Consider the following 14706-nt stretch of genomic DNA (forward strand, 5'->3'; position numbering starts at 1 on the left):
ACTCAGATACTTGGTACTTACTACCTGTGTGACCCTGGGCAAGTCTCTTAACCCTCATTTCCCCACAAAAAGAAAAAAAAAGCCTTGAAAGAGTGGATGAAGGTATAGGTAGAATGCTTGTCAAATTGATCAGTCAGCAAACATTTATTATGCCTACTATGTACCAGGTACTGTGTTAGGTACTGGGGATACATATACAAAAGTGAGAGATTCTATCCCTTCACTCATTGAGCTTACATTCTACTGAGAGTAGGGGGAAACACACACATGAAAAATATATGTATGTGTGCAAGCATATATATATATATACACACACATGTATAAATAAACATATGCACATGTGTATAAATATACACATATATGTGAGGGGGGCAGAGGATAGGGGTTACACAATGTAGAAGTGAGGAGGGAGAGAATTCCAGGCAAGAGAGGTATTTTAAGCTATTAAAGCTGTTAGAGACTAAAGCTATTGTGAGACTTTTGGGATGCTCTGTCTAGGGAGAAGAGAAGATGTGATGAATGTCTGAACTAGGGTGTTATCATGTGAGTAGAAAAAAGGGGACAGGAAGGAAATGAGTATTTTATTGTTTACTATGTGTCAGACAGTGTGCTAAATCCTGGGGATACAAATAAGAGCAAAAAAGGAAGATGATTTCTTTTCTCAAGGAGCTTATATTCTTGTGGGTAGGAAGATTTGGGATGAGGTGAAGCTACTGGGTGCAAGGGTATATATATATATATATATATATATATATATATTTTTTTTTTTTTTTTTTTGCTGGGCAATGAGGGTTAAGTGACTTGCCCAGGGTCACACAGCTTGTAAGTGTCAAGTGTCTGAGGCTGGATTTGAAATCAGGTACTCCTGAATCCAGGGCCGGTGTTTTAACCACTGCGCCATCTAGCTGCCCCAAATCCATGTATTTTAATGATAGGAAATTACATTTTCTGGGGACGTGTATTTATTTTCTAACAAGCCAAATTGTAAGTCTTTAAGTAAAGGCTCAAACCCATTAGTAGCCACACAGGAAATTCATTTTCCAAACTTTCCCAGGGCACATGCATGTCTTTCTTCAGATCTGGATACAGTAGTTGGTTCTTGCAGAGATGTATAGACACCTGGTTCAGTGCTGGAACTTTAATTAACAATATCCTTTAGGAGTATTCAGCCAGAAGTCAGGGACCATGCCATTTTTTTTAACCTTCAAAGGACCTAGCACAAAACTTTATATGCAACAGGTACTTCATGATTACTTAATTGTTATTGATTAAAAACCAATTGCTATCAACATGATTGTAAAAATACCTGGGCTTCTGAAAGCAAGGTAGATGGAAGGGCAGTACGGTGTTTGGGAGACAACATTGGATTGGGGGCAGGAGACATGTTCTGAATTTCTACTAGTGAACTGTATAATCTTAGATGAATCACTTAACCTTTCTGGAGCCCCATTTCTTCATCTGTGAAATGAGAAAGATGTGCTAAATAACCTCAAAGGTCCCTTCTAGTATTAACAGTATGTGTTAGAGACAAAATATTAACAGCTGATTTTAAATGCAGAAAATACAAGTTCTTGCTACATGCAAGATAAGATCTGGAGTTAGTAGTGCTTTGGATTCTTTTAATTCAGCTCTTTTGCATAAATGGGAGCAACAATAGGATCATTTTCATTTCCATATTTTTTTTTCTGATCAGAGATGTTATTTGTAACAAATTAAATGGAAAATTTTTTTTTCTACCCCAGCCCCTCGGAGAGATGTAGAGCAGTGGTCAGAGGTTGCCCAGAGCTGATCTGTTTACTGCTTTGGAGTGTAGTTTCGCTGTAGGATAATGAAAACTGCTGGGTGGTTGAACATTATGTGGAAAACAGACAATTCCAAGCACATAATGCAGTTGGCATGAGGAATTTATTCTATCTATGTACAAGTAAGCATTTATAGATATTTTGTTTAAAGTAAAGAACAAATGAACAAAAACAATATTAGCATGAAAACTACTAAGGTGGCTTAAATTGGACTAGAACAGAAGTTGCAGACCTTCAAAAGAACACAGAAACTCAAATAACAGATTGAAGGGTATATTGTTAACTAGGACAGTAAAAAACTGTACAGTGCAAGCAACACCTTACAATAAAATATGATCAATGAGGCAGTCTTTCCAAAGAAAAGCTGGGCAGGGCATTTGGGAACAGATGGGAAAAAGGTATTAAAATCTCATAAATCCTCCATATCTCTTCTCCATTTCTGGAATTTCTTTGGAATAACTTTCTCCCTCCTCATCTGAAGGCAGGGAATCAGCGAAGCGCTTAAGAAATCCACCATACCTTTTCTGGTAGTCCAGCCACCATTCAGGCCTTCCAACTCTTCTCATAAAGCCCCCATATCTTTTCTGTAGCTCTTTTGCTTCATCTTCCAATTCTGGACTTCTCTTGTAGCTTCTCATGAAGCCCCCATACCTCTTGTTCATTTCTTCCTCATTTTCATTACCTTCTCGGTAACGCCCTGCCTCAGAGTTGTCCCCTGTTCCCAGCAGCTCTTTCAGCAACAGGTCTGATGAATTGGCCAATGCATCATCGTCAGAATCTTTCTTCATGAAGCCTCCATATCGCTTGGCAAGGACCTCTCCTCCATTCAGCTCATCTTCTGGCTCTGCTCGATAAAGCTCATCCATTTTCTTCATGAATCCTCCATACCTTTTCATGAAGCCCCCATACTTTTTGGCTAGAAGATGACCCTCATCTTGTTTGCTTTCTCCTTGGTTGTTGGTGCCTTCCTGAGGAAGATCCATCTTGGTCAGTTGCAGAAGTTCCTTACAGGTGTCCCAGGCCTTGGCGGATGGCAATTTCCCTTCACATTCTAGTGTGCAAGCCTGTGAAAAATGATTTATCCAATAGTAAGATATTGCTGTGACTTTGCTAAATACCTGCAAATACAAATACCTGCATCTTCTATTCATACCAGCTCTAATTCTTAGAAAGGTTACTTAGATCAGGTTGAAATATTTGTTCATCGACATTAGTTCTTGTTGCTGGAAATGTTTACACAATAAAGCAATCTTTATTTTCTTACTACAAACCTTGATTACCATGAATGGAGATTTGAGGATAGGGACAGAAATGAGAACTATGATTTCATTGTTACAGCAACTCTTTATCAGTGAAGATAGTTTCACTGCAATGTCTTTGAGACTCGTCTAGTGTACTGAAGGGGTTAAGTGACTATGGTTATGGGGTCATTATATGTCAGAATAAGGACTTACAATTAGCTGTTCTTTGAACTAACGGTCTCTTTTTATGGACAGTTAGCAAATACAAATACGGAATTAAAAATACTAGTATAGTATAATCAATATTTACAAATTTGAATTTTAAATTAAATTGATTTGTACCCACATGGAAGTGATTAATTATATTGCCTGGGTTAGCTGTCTCGGTGACCCAAACTTACTGTAGGATAACAAGCTGCTTACTCAACTTTACCTATGTGATTGAAACCAAAACGTAATCAGAGAAATATTAAGATAAAATGCATTTGGCTTAAAAAATAATTCTTTGATGTAGAACACTTGTTTGCAACACACACATACATGTACATATATATTATAATTTTATTCTAAATAGCTCCCAATATTCCTGTTCCTCTCTTTTTTACTTTTTTCATTATAGACAAAAAGAATTCAAAAGTAGTTGTGGAAAAAGTCCTAAGCCTGATAATGTTATAGAGTGGCAATGTTAAATTGAAGTAGAACATTTTCATTTTAGTCTTACCTACTGTTTTTTTTCCCCATTTTTTCCTGAAGTTTTGGCTCTGAGGTCTGACATGATTAAAATATTATAAATATGCAAAATTGAAGGCCATTCTCATAAACACTTAGTCACTGTGAAATGGAAAGTCTGTTTCAATGGAAATCATGTTATTCAATAAAAATTAATGAATCTGCATACCATTCTTCCCTTTATTCATTAAACAGTAATTAAATCCTAACCAATGTAGGATGAATTACTCCTAATGATATTATTAAAATTCTCCTCTACTCAAGAGGTCTACTGCTCAAAATGTGTAAATGGTTCTAAGAAATCATCTCAGTGATGTGTGTTTGGTATAATTCCAAGTCACCAATGTTAAGGACATATATGTTTTAATAAAATAAATTATTTCTATTTTATTTTCTGCTATTATGAATATATTATCATTAATTGAATGCCTCCCATACCTTTGTGGGGCTACTTGCCATTTACTGATCAACAACCAACAATGGGTGTTCAATTAATATTTGCTGAATTAGTATCTTACAAGAGCACAGAATGATTGAGTTGGAGCTAGAAGGAACCCCAAAGGACATCTAGTCTAACTCCTTATTTCACAAATTAGGAAACTGAGGACAAGTGAAGTTAAGGTTCTTGGCTGGAGTCACACATAGGAAGTATCAGAGGTATAATTTGAATTTCTATTTTCTGAGTCAAGAGCTAATCCTCTTTCTACACTATCATGCTACAGATATGGTCCTGAGATTGACTACCATGAATTGAATTGATTTGAATTGAAGAGGGATTTGGAGTCAGAGAACCTGGATTAATACCTTAGCTTTGATTTTGTTAAAGTAAATTCTTTCTGAGGGCAGCTAGGTGGCACAGTGGATAGAGCACCAGCCCTGGATTCAGGAGGACCTGAGTTCAAATGTGACCTCAGACACTTAACACTTACTAGCTGTGTGACCCTAGGCAAGTCACTTAACCCCAATTGCCTCACCCAAAAAAAAAAAGTAAATTCTCTCTGAATCATAGTTTCCTTATCTGCAAAATGAGGAAGCCAAGGAGGATGACTTCTGGGATCTCTTCTGGCTCTAAATTTTAGATTTATATTCTAATTTTTATGTTACTAGAAGAAAAATGAAAAAGAAGAAAGTGATGTAGTTAATGTAAATTATTTAAATATGCAAAAATTCACAGATATTTTGTTGCATTTATAAACTTTCTCAAACTACATAGATAATATCTGTTATAGCTAGGGAAAAGGCTATGCACTTTAAAAACAATTATCAAAGTTAATTACTGTTAAAGTTTGAAGTTACAACTAGTGTTCTTTCTTCTAGATTAAAAAAAAAACACATGTTCCCTAAAACCCTGCTTTTTCTCATAGAAAACAGGTTCACTGTAGGGATGATGACATCCTTTCTTTAACTACCTTGCAACTTCTGCCCACTCTTTTAATGATTTTTCCACAAATGCATGGTATTGGTTAAGCAATTGAATCTCCACATTTTTTTATTCATGGTGGCTTACCTCTCTACTAATGCAATTCTTGTGGTTTAAGTAGATTAGGACAAATCTAATTCTGACTCAAAACCCATTATTACTTTGCCATTCAAAATGTCTTCTAAAGAGACTATTTTAGTTGATGAGGAACCCATCTGTGTAAGGGCTCATAATAAAGGGTTCTCACCAACATTTGAGCACAAATTTTATCAGCTCATTTAATGTTCTAAGGGATATTCTGGAATATTCTATTTACTTTCAAATTAGTCCCTGAGGGATTTATTCAAGAAAGGGAGAAAAGATCATACAACACACAGTGGTAATATTGGGGGGATAATTTAGCTCTTCCAGAAGAGAAAATGAAGAGTATTAGTATGTAGGAGATTGAGTGAGGATAAAGATTAAAGGAGAAAAATATTTGAAATAATAATGCCAATCTTCCAAGTCACTTTAACCACAATGAAGAGAGTATTCATCTTAATTTTAGCTCATTAATCAAGATTAGAAATTCCATTATCATCTACCCAATGTGGGATAACATATGCTATGCCTCAGTATTAACATGTATAGATTGTTCCAATGTACAAATGTGAAAGTTGGGTGCCCGAGTATTATGAAAAATGGGAGAGCTGTGTGATCAGAAGGACAGGGCACATTTCTATAGAATTAGTGCCTGATTTTTCTTTTCCTCTGTTTTTAGCTCTCCAAATGGGTCTATTTTATACTTAGTTTCTAGGCACAGTCACCCTAAAGATTAAAAGAGAATAAATTATGGATGAAGGAAAAATGTTATTTTGTCATTATCATACACAGATCCATGATATAGTTTCATTTATTCATTCTTTTATCATTTAACAGGCTATATGCAAAAAACAGAGCTTGACTTTGGGAGAAATTTCAAGATAAATAAGGTATGGTTTAGTTTAGAGAATGCAGTACATTTGTAAATATCCAATAATATATAAACATTTTATAATAATTCCTTATCTGCATAAACAGGTGAAGTAGAACTAGATGATTTTGCCCAAGAAAAGCTGCCTCTACTCTGAAATATATTGTTAAGTATGTTAAATAAATATTAATTTTTTGTATCATTGCAAATATCAGAGTATACTTGGGGAGGAATCCCTATCTGCCCATGGAAATTAAAACTTAACCATTGCCTTAGGAAAAGAATTAGAAAAATATTTTGTAAATCCCAAGTACCCCATTCAGAATGTCTCAGAGTAAATTTCCAAGGGAACCTGATTTTTGTTTTGAGCCACTTGTTCTGGATTGGTCTTTCTCCACCCACCTGTACCTTGCCTCTCTTACTGCTTTCCAATACTATCTTCAGCTACTACCCAATACCTTTTGTAGAGTGGGATAAATTATAGTCTGGTAATTATTACAAGATGCAAAAATGAAATCCCCACTCTTTCTCTCATTCTCTCATTTCTTCTCCTCTACCAACTTCTTGCCTTTCTTCCCCCCACCCCCCACCCCCTTCTCTTTCCAACAAAGGCTACTCAAGTCTTTCAGTGGAACTCAGGTTTGAACCAGAACTTATCTTTAAAGTCATCTAGGGAAATCCTGTCATTTTGCAAATGAGGAAAATGACTTGTCCAAGGCCACACACTAAGTAGCAGAACTGAAATCTGAATCCTGGTTTGTCTCAAAATCTAGTGCTCTTTCTACTACAATAAAATTCCCCACAAGCCAATGCCGCTACTCATCCTTTAGTTGAAAGTTTTTGGAGGTTGACTCTAATATTAGTGTCTAGTGGAATGAGGTGGTGAGATATATAGGGAGCAAGGAGTTGGCATTGTAGGACAATGCTCTTGGGACAGCAGTGTGTCTGCTGCTCTCCGAGGTCCTGAAAAAAACTGCTTGGGATCTTCCCCCCCCCCCCCTTTTTTCCTTTTTAAAGTGGACTAATTCAGACGATCTAGATACCCAATTGTTAAAACACAGAAAAAGCCACACCCACCACGGATTAAAAAAAAAAAGACCCCGCCAACCTCCTACTCCTCCCCGTCCCCACCTGCCTTTTCCCAAGGCCAAAATTCTGAGCTAGATTTCCCAAGGGGCACAGAATAAGCTTAACTCCGGAGTCAGATTTACTCTTCAGTCCTTCAGGTGTAACAAGAAGAGTCTAGATTTTGGTGACGGAGAGGTGTCCCACTACTTATGCCGTATTTAGGTAAAACAGAAACAAAATGTAACAACAAAGATTTCCCCCCTCAACCCACCCCACCCCCCTTCTTTCTCCTACCCCAATCCGCGCTCACCAATGGATTGATGTCCGCATGTAGTCCCAGGCGGTAGGTGCATGAGGTGCAGTCCTTGCTGCATTCAGCCCTGACGGTCAGGAAGAGGCCAGGGCTGAGAGCCAGAAGCAAACTGCAGAGCTTCAGGAACAGCGCCATGGGCTGAAAAGAGAGAGTGGGATGCGCAGCTCAGCCTCTGTCTAACCATCCTTTGCTAACGTTAAGGAAAAACCGTTGTTCCTCCCTGATCCACGAATTCATTTTCAGGTTACTCACATTCCCTACTTCCTGAAAGATCCATACACAGGAGCGGCAGAAATAGCAAATTCCAACTAGTAATAAGCATTTACCTTTTCTAAAGAACTCTGCCTATCCGGAGAAGCTAAGCCAAGCCCTCCAAACATCCCTTTGATCTCTCTCTCTCTCTCTCTCTCTCTCTCTCTCTCTCTCTCTCTCTCTCTCTCTCTCTCTCTCTCTCTCTCTCTCTCTCTCTCTCTCTCCCTCCCCCTTCCCTAGGATTTAATATAAAAATCTAAGTAGCCCCAGGGTAAAGGGAAAAGGTTTCCGTCTTTACCTGCCTTCCCCAGACTAGGGAGTGAAAGCACCAAGGTTTGATCTTTTTTGAGACCACCAAGATAGACTGGGTTTTGTCCTTTCTTTCACCTGTGGTCCTGAGAAACCTTACCTTCCTCGGGAAGAACCCCCGTCTCCTAGATAGCTGTGAACACTGAGAATTCGCCAAAGTATGAAATTGAGTGGCCAGGCTCAATACCAAGAAAGACTTAACACACCAGCAGAAAATTTAATACAAATTCAGTCGCAAAAGGGAAAATAGAGGAGGAAAATTAAGAAAACAAAATAAAAGAGGAAAAGAACAGCAAATAGGTCCCCCAAACCCACCAGGAAAATCCAATATTTTAACAAAGTTTACTTACTTAGATGCTTCCTTGGATCGAGTGTGGGCTGGCTGAAGTGCTTTGGTTTGCTCACCAAATATTTATAGCGGAGCAGAGCAATTTGCGTCCCAGGAGAATCTCTAGAAGAAAGAAGGTGGGGGAGGGTGAAGGGAGTGAAGGGGAGAAGGGAAGAACAACATATGAGAAAAGCAATAGCCTGCAGTTCGACCTATCACCGCCCCTGGCAAACTTGCTGCAGTCCCTAGGTTAGAAAGTAAGGAATTATCAGTAGAGCTATAATGTCTTTACTTACCGTCTTCAGTGGGTTACTGAAGTGGACGTGAAGGGATGGGGAGCTCTCCACTTGAGTCTGTGTGCTGGGAAGTGGATGGAGCCACTTTATAATTAGTCAAAAAAAGGAAAAACTCAAGCGTCCCCCAATCGCCTACAGGCTCCAGCTGACGCAGGACCTACGAAATCCCACCTCGGACGCACTTGCTATCTTATTAACTATCATCACTAAGAAGGAGCTGAGCCAGACAGTGTGGGATTGGACAGGATTCATTCTCTATTCTTTCCAGTAGGATTGGGAGGCTGGGGTGGGCTCGTTACTCACATATGGTAATTTGCTGGGTATTTCCTTTACATTAACCCTAGGCCCTTTGGGAAAATTTCCTTTCAAAGCATTTTTTATTGAGGGGTGGTGGTGGCAGAGGGGATGACTCAAGCATCTTCCCATCATTCATCTTAGGTTCCAAAGTTCGATTAATGGCACATGGGAATGCAATGGGGAAGAATTTCATCAGGGGAGTTCCTTAGGTTTCTTGAAAATGGTATGTGTAAACATGGGGGCCATGTCAGACTTGTCTCCTCTCTTCCTAAAGCATTCTTCCAGGGTCACAGTTTCAAAGAACATTGAAAACATTCATACCAACCTGAATCACTTTTCCCTGATAGACCAGGACAAGATATTTCTTCCAAAGTTAAAGCTTGTCTTAGCCGAAAGCAAATGCTAACAGACTTCACCAATAAACTCCAAAACAGGTGGTCTGAAGTTGACACTCAATCATTTTGTGGAGCTGGCTTGTGAATAATTGTATGGCAAATGCTTCTAGCCAGTGGAGGTCCAAGATAAGCATAATACGATCAGGGTCCTCACATGCTCCTTGCAGATATAACAGGTTTAATTTGGTGACGAGAGAGATGGTCTGATTTAAAGAGCAACTATGTACTGGAAAGTTTGAAGGAGAAAAAAAATCCCTCACTCTTTTACTTTAACGCCAACAAGAAATTCTTAAAGTTCTGGAAAAGCCTTGTTAAAGAGATCTTAATATTTGAGCAGAGGGGACATAGCATGTGAAAGACTTTGATACCCTTCAAGTTCTACTCACAATTCAGGTGTACTTATTGCTTCTGCTATTTTGCCACTACTAAAATGCAGGAGGAATTTAGCACGGACAAGTAGAAAGGAAGAAGGCAGGGAAAAGGAGGAAGGTACTCTATCTGAAACTCCTCTATTGGGCTCAGAAAATGCGAGCTCTTTGGACGGCTAGTTGTAGCTCTGCATCTTCTAATTTTGGTCACTAGAGGGCAGCGCGCTCCTGCGCAGGTTCCAGAGAGCCAGGTGTCCGGTTCTTGCTAACCAAGGAGAGGATGCTGGTCAGGGACTGTGAGTGCCGGCCTGGGAGTCTGAGCGGAAGAATACAGGTTAAATTATAACTATTTTCACCACCCTGTTCTCTACCAGAATTCAGCTAAAAGCAGAGCTTCTCCTTGGCATCGGAGAACTAGGAAAAAAACAAAGATATCTTTTAGGAGCCTACTTAGCCTTTTGTATTTCATGCAAGAAAAGGCACGATTCCAGTGGGACATTTTATGCTCTTTACAGATGGAAATTATTATATTGTCCCCAGCTACTATCCTTTTCCTGCCTGTGCAACCTTGAAAATGGAAACATGCTTTCTTTAAACCACATTTCTCCCCAGTTGTTTATGCCAAGAAGTGGTATAGAAATAATACACTACAGAGTTACAATATACATGTCTTTATCTGAGCACTTAACTTATTCATAGTAAGGGAGTAATAATAACTGGGGTGTGAAAATAAAAAAGGGATGATCTTATTTACTAGGTTATTTCTTAGTGACAGTGTACACTAACACAATAATGTCCTAAATTATTCACTAGAGACCAAAAGGAATCAGAGAAGCACGAAATCATAGAAGTTCTTAGCTGGAAGGGAATGTAGAACCCATCTACTTATAGAAAGATGGAACCACAGAATATTAGAACTGGAAGGGAACTTCAAATTAATCTAGACCAACCTTCTCAGTTTTACAGCTTAGGAAACTGAAATCCAGACAGGTTTATCTTACATATAGTTTGTTTGTACATAGTAATTTACATATCATGAAGGCAGGGACTGTTTCCCCCCCTTTCTTTGTATCCTTGTTTGGCACAGTGCCTGACACATAGTAGGCACTTAATATATGTTTGTTTCCTTTCTTCATCCCCTTTGGAGAGCTCTCTAGGAACCATAAGATCATGTTTTAGAATATGTTTTGGAATAGACCCTAGCAGCATCAAGTCCAAGCCTACCTTACTTTTGCAGATAAGGAAACTGAGGGTAAGTGATACTAAGTAGACTGTCTAGGCTCCCATAACTACTGAATGTCAGAAGGAGGATCTGAACTCATATTTTCCTCACTCTAAGTTAATGTTCTACCCATTTGGTTACCAACTTGCCTCTAACAGGGGTGAGGAGTGGAAGGGAAGAAAAAAGGGAGGAAGGAATGGGCAAGGAGAGGGGAAGAGAAGGAGGAGGAGGAAAAGGAGAGAGAGAGAGAGAGAGAGAGAGAGAGAGAGAGAGAGAGAGAGAGAGAGAGTATAGAAACATCTATTTTTTGTGTCCATTATGATAATTGCCATTCAATCTTCCCATGGAAATAAAGTTAAGTGAAGTACAGACTAATGTCCCCTACCATTTTTTCTCTGAATGGAGACAGAAGTTATGGAAACTAATGATTTAATGGTGCAGCAAAGCATTTCTTAATTCCTTTCATGTAGTTTCCTCAGATTGCTGGTTATTCTGGGATTAGCTGCTTGACTCTATCAGATCTAACAGGAAATCTAAACTCATTTTTGCTGGTACATTTAATACAGAAGAAATACTACTCATTCTCCAAAAGGGTCAGGGATCTTACTGTTATCTTATCTTCTACCTCTGAAATTCAGGAATTTTTGGAAGTCACTCACACTCTGGAGTTCAAAACGTTCTGGGGAAAGAATATTGTAATTGTCTTCCATGTTTTATGGATGAAATGCACTGAAATTCCCATGATTTCCATCCATTCTCCTCTCCCTTCTTACCCTTTATAAAATACAGGAACTCAAAAGTTTCTGCCATGTCTATAGTAGAGATAAAACAGTACAAAAATACTGTGACTTTTTGCATGGCAAGTACCCTTCCATTAAAGGCAGCTTGTGGCGCAGTGAATAGAGCATTGGTCCTAAAGTCAGGAAGATGAGTTCAAATCCAGCCTCAGACACTTACTAGCTGTGTTACCACAGGCAAGTCACTTAGCCTCTATCTTCCTCAGTTTCCTCAAATGTAAAATAAGAATAATAACAGCACTGAGGATCAAATGAGGTAACATTTCTAAAAGCATTTAGCTCAGATTTATGATGCCATGAGCTGTACAAACAAGAGTGGTTTTTCAAGGCTGGATTTTTTAGGTGTGAAATGTTACTTTCATACAAGTGAAAATGAATTAACTGTATTAAGTAGATACTTTTCAACCAAACTTAAGGATACATACAGAGAGAGGCCCATATAAAGCATGTGCTATTGAAATATATCATTGGTTCAGAGTGGGGATGGAGGTAGGGGTGATAAGGAGAGAAACGGTTGTATAAATTATATATTATGAATATATATACATATATGTTGCATGTACATAATCTACATAGTATTAGCCATGTGATAGGTTCCAATTGTAAGGGATGACTAAACAAGGACATTTTACCTTTCAAAAATTCAGAGAACTGATGAGAAATTTGATCATTTAAAGAAATAGCTGGTAGTGAAAGCAGTCCTTTAAATATTAAAAAAAATCCCAATATGATAAAAGGTCAAATTAATTAAATATTTAAAGCATAGTGGTTATATATTGCCAACTTTGAGGAATCTGGTGCTGTTGAGTTTCTTAGCCTGGGTTCCTGGAATATCATTTACCTGCTAGATTTGATGACTCAAACTGTAAAAGAAAGGATTTATTAGTAGACTAAAGAAGACTTGTTTGTTAGTAGCAACTTCTACTTCAGAGGGAACAGATTTGATTTTTATAACCTTTGAGGACCATATGGAATGCAGCCAATCAGCAGCGTTCTGAGTCAATTTAGATGAAATGAACAAAACATTTCATAGGAGAGGGGAGTAGAAAAAGAGAGAAGCAGCCAATGGAAAAAGAGGGTTTTATGAGAGACTATATGCCACATAGCTGGTAAGTTTTGTTATTATGAGAAAATATTCTCTATTCAAAGACAAGAAAGAAGACGTGATCAAGTAGTTTTGTAATTATTAAAGAAGTTCGTATGATCTAAGAAGGCAGGTTTGAAGTAAACATTTAGGCAAAACTACAGGTGTCTCCTATCCAAAGATAATATACAATTTTTATGGCAGCAGGTGAGACCATTTACTTTGCTGTGTCCTTATATCATTTGATATATTTTATTTCTCCTTCATTGGAATAAATGAAAGAGTATTAAACCAAGGTAGGGCTCCTCAGCTATAGCCTCAGCTCTTCTACTCATTATCTGTATGGTCTTAGATAGATGCCTTAACCTCTCAAAGTTTCATACGTCTTGTCTAGAAAAGGAGGACAATGATACCTCATAGAGGTATAGTGAGGATCGAATGAAATCACATTTGGAAGGAGCTTTTTAGCTATAAAGCAATATATAGAGATAAGTTATAGTTACAACCTGCATAGTCTACATAATACTAGAACCCATTTTACACTTTATAAGTAATTTCCTAAGAATCGTGTAACTAGGCTCTCTTTTTGAGGAAACTGAGGTTTGGAGATGTGAAAATGATGCAATTATTCTCATACTCAATGGACAGTGGAAGAGATTGTGCTTAGGAACACGAATTCATTTAGAAGTCAAGTCTTTTTTGCACCACTATACTTCCCTTTTTATTCATTGCTTTTAGCCAGACAAGAGAGATTTATCACAGCACCAAGTCGAGGAAATTAGACCATGAATGAAAAAGTTGTATTATAAATCTGCCTAAGGGTAATTTTTCAAGACCAAAGGTTGTATTCGCTTGTGATGATCTTCATTGACAGTCAATAAATACTTTTAAAGCACCTACTATGTTCCAGGTACTCTGCTAAGTGCTGGGGATACAAAAGAGAAAAAAAAAGTCCCTTCTCTCAAGGAGCTCACAAAATCATGGAGATGTGCTACCTCCTAACTTGGAACTCAATATAAAAATGAAACCATTTATCTAGTCCCCCCGGCCCCATCCCAATTAATTTTTTCTTTTAAGGCATTAGGATATAAGCCAACATTGGGGTTCTCAAGGAATATGATATTCTTTACATATATAAGAAGTGTGATAATAAGCCTGATTTTCAAATGGACATATCAGAACTTGTAAGAGAGAATGTGAGCTCCTTGAGAGTAGGGATTGTTTCATCTCTGGCTTTTTTTATCCCTAGTTTCTAGCTCGAGGCCAGGCATAGAGATGCTTTATCAATGGTTGTTGATTTATTATTGACTGATAAATCCAAAGGAGTGTATATAGGAGTGCAATGTCCTTGAGACGCTATACTCTTTTTTTTTTTTTGCAGGGCAATGAGAGTTAAGTAACTTGCCCAGGGTGATACAGCTAGTAAGTGTCAAGTATCTGAGTCCAGATTTGAACTCAGGTCCTCCTGAATCCAGGGCCAGTGCTTTATCCACGGTGCCACCCATCTGACTCCAAGACACTATACTCTTTTTTTCTTTTTTCTTTTTTTTTTTTTTTGTGGGGCAATGAGGATTAAGTGACTTGCCAAGGGTCACACAGCTACTAAGTGTCAAGTTTCTGAGGCCAGCTTTGAACTCAGGTCCTCCTGAATCCAGGGCTAGTGCTTTATCCACTGCTCCACCTAACTGCCCTCAACACTATACTCTTAATTCCAGGATCTGGCCCTTGATCAAAACATTTCTGGAGCTCCTCTTTGGAATGGCCTTCCGAGCCAGTTAAACAGCTTCCCAAAGGCAGCAGCATCATTGACTCACAGTAATACCTTGATTTTGA

General features: G+C 38.3%; 1 protein-coding gene across 2 annotated transcripts; it reads right to left on the bottom strand.

The window, feature by feature from the left end:
* Positions 1-1886: 1886 nt before the first annotated feature.
* On the bottom strand, positions 1887-8905 carry PENK (proenkephalin). 2 transcript variants are annotated; one of them, XM_043973768.1, is made up of 4 exons: positions 8711-8905; positions 8437-8537; positions 7523-7663; positions 1887-2866 (listed from the first exon to the last, which is right to left on the bottom strand). In XM_043973768.1, the coding sequence occupies exons 3-4, from the start codon at positions 7658-7660 to the stop codon at positions 2204-2206; spliced, it is 801 nt and encodes a 266-aa protein (XP_043829703.1). In that variant the 5' UTR covers positions 7661-7663; positions 8437-8537; positions 8711-8905; the 3' UTR covers positions 1887-2203. The 2 variants fall into 2 exon arrangements, with proteins under 2 accessions (XP_043829703.1, XP_043829710.1); XM_043973775.1 differs by lacking the exons at positions 8437-8537; positions 8711-8905 and adding an exon at positions 8187-8288.
* Positions 8906-14706: the final 5801 nt, after the last annotated feature.

The sequence above is a fragment of the Dromiciops gliroides genome, chromosome 1 (assembly GCF_019393635.1).
Source record: "Dromiciops gliroides isolate mDroGli1 chromosome 1, mDroGli1.pri, whole genome shotgun sequence".
Lineage (NCBI taxonomy): Eukaryota > Metazoa > Chordata > Mammalia > Microbiotheria > Microbiotheriidae > Dromiciops > Dromiciops gliroides.

Excerpts from the sequence above, each read along its gene's own strand:
- PENK (XM_043973768.1), bottom strand. The coding sequence starts at position 7,660 with ATGGCGCTGTTCCTGAAGCTCTGCAGTTTGCTTCTGGCTCTCAGCCCT. Across the intron at positions 2,867-7,522 it reads ATGCGGACATCAATCCATTG|GCTTGCACACTAGAATGTGA; the intron begins GTGAGCGCGGAT and ends CATTTTTCACAG.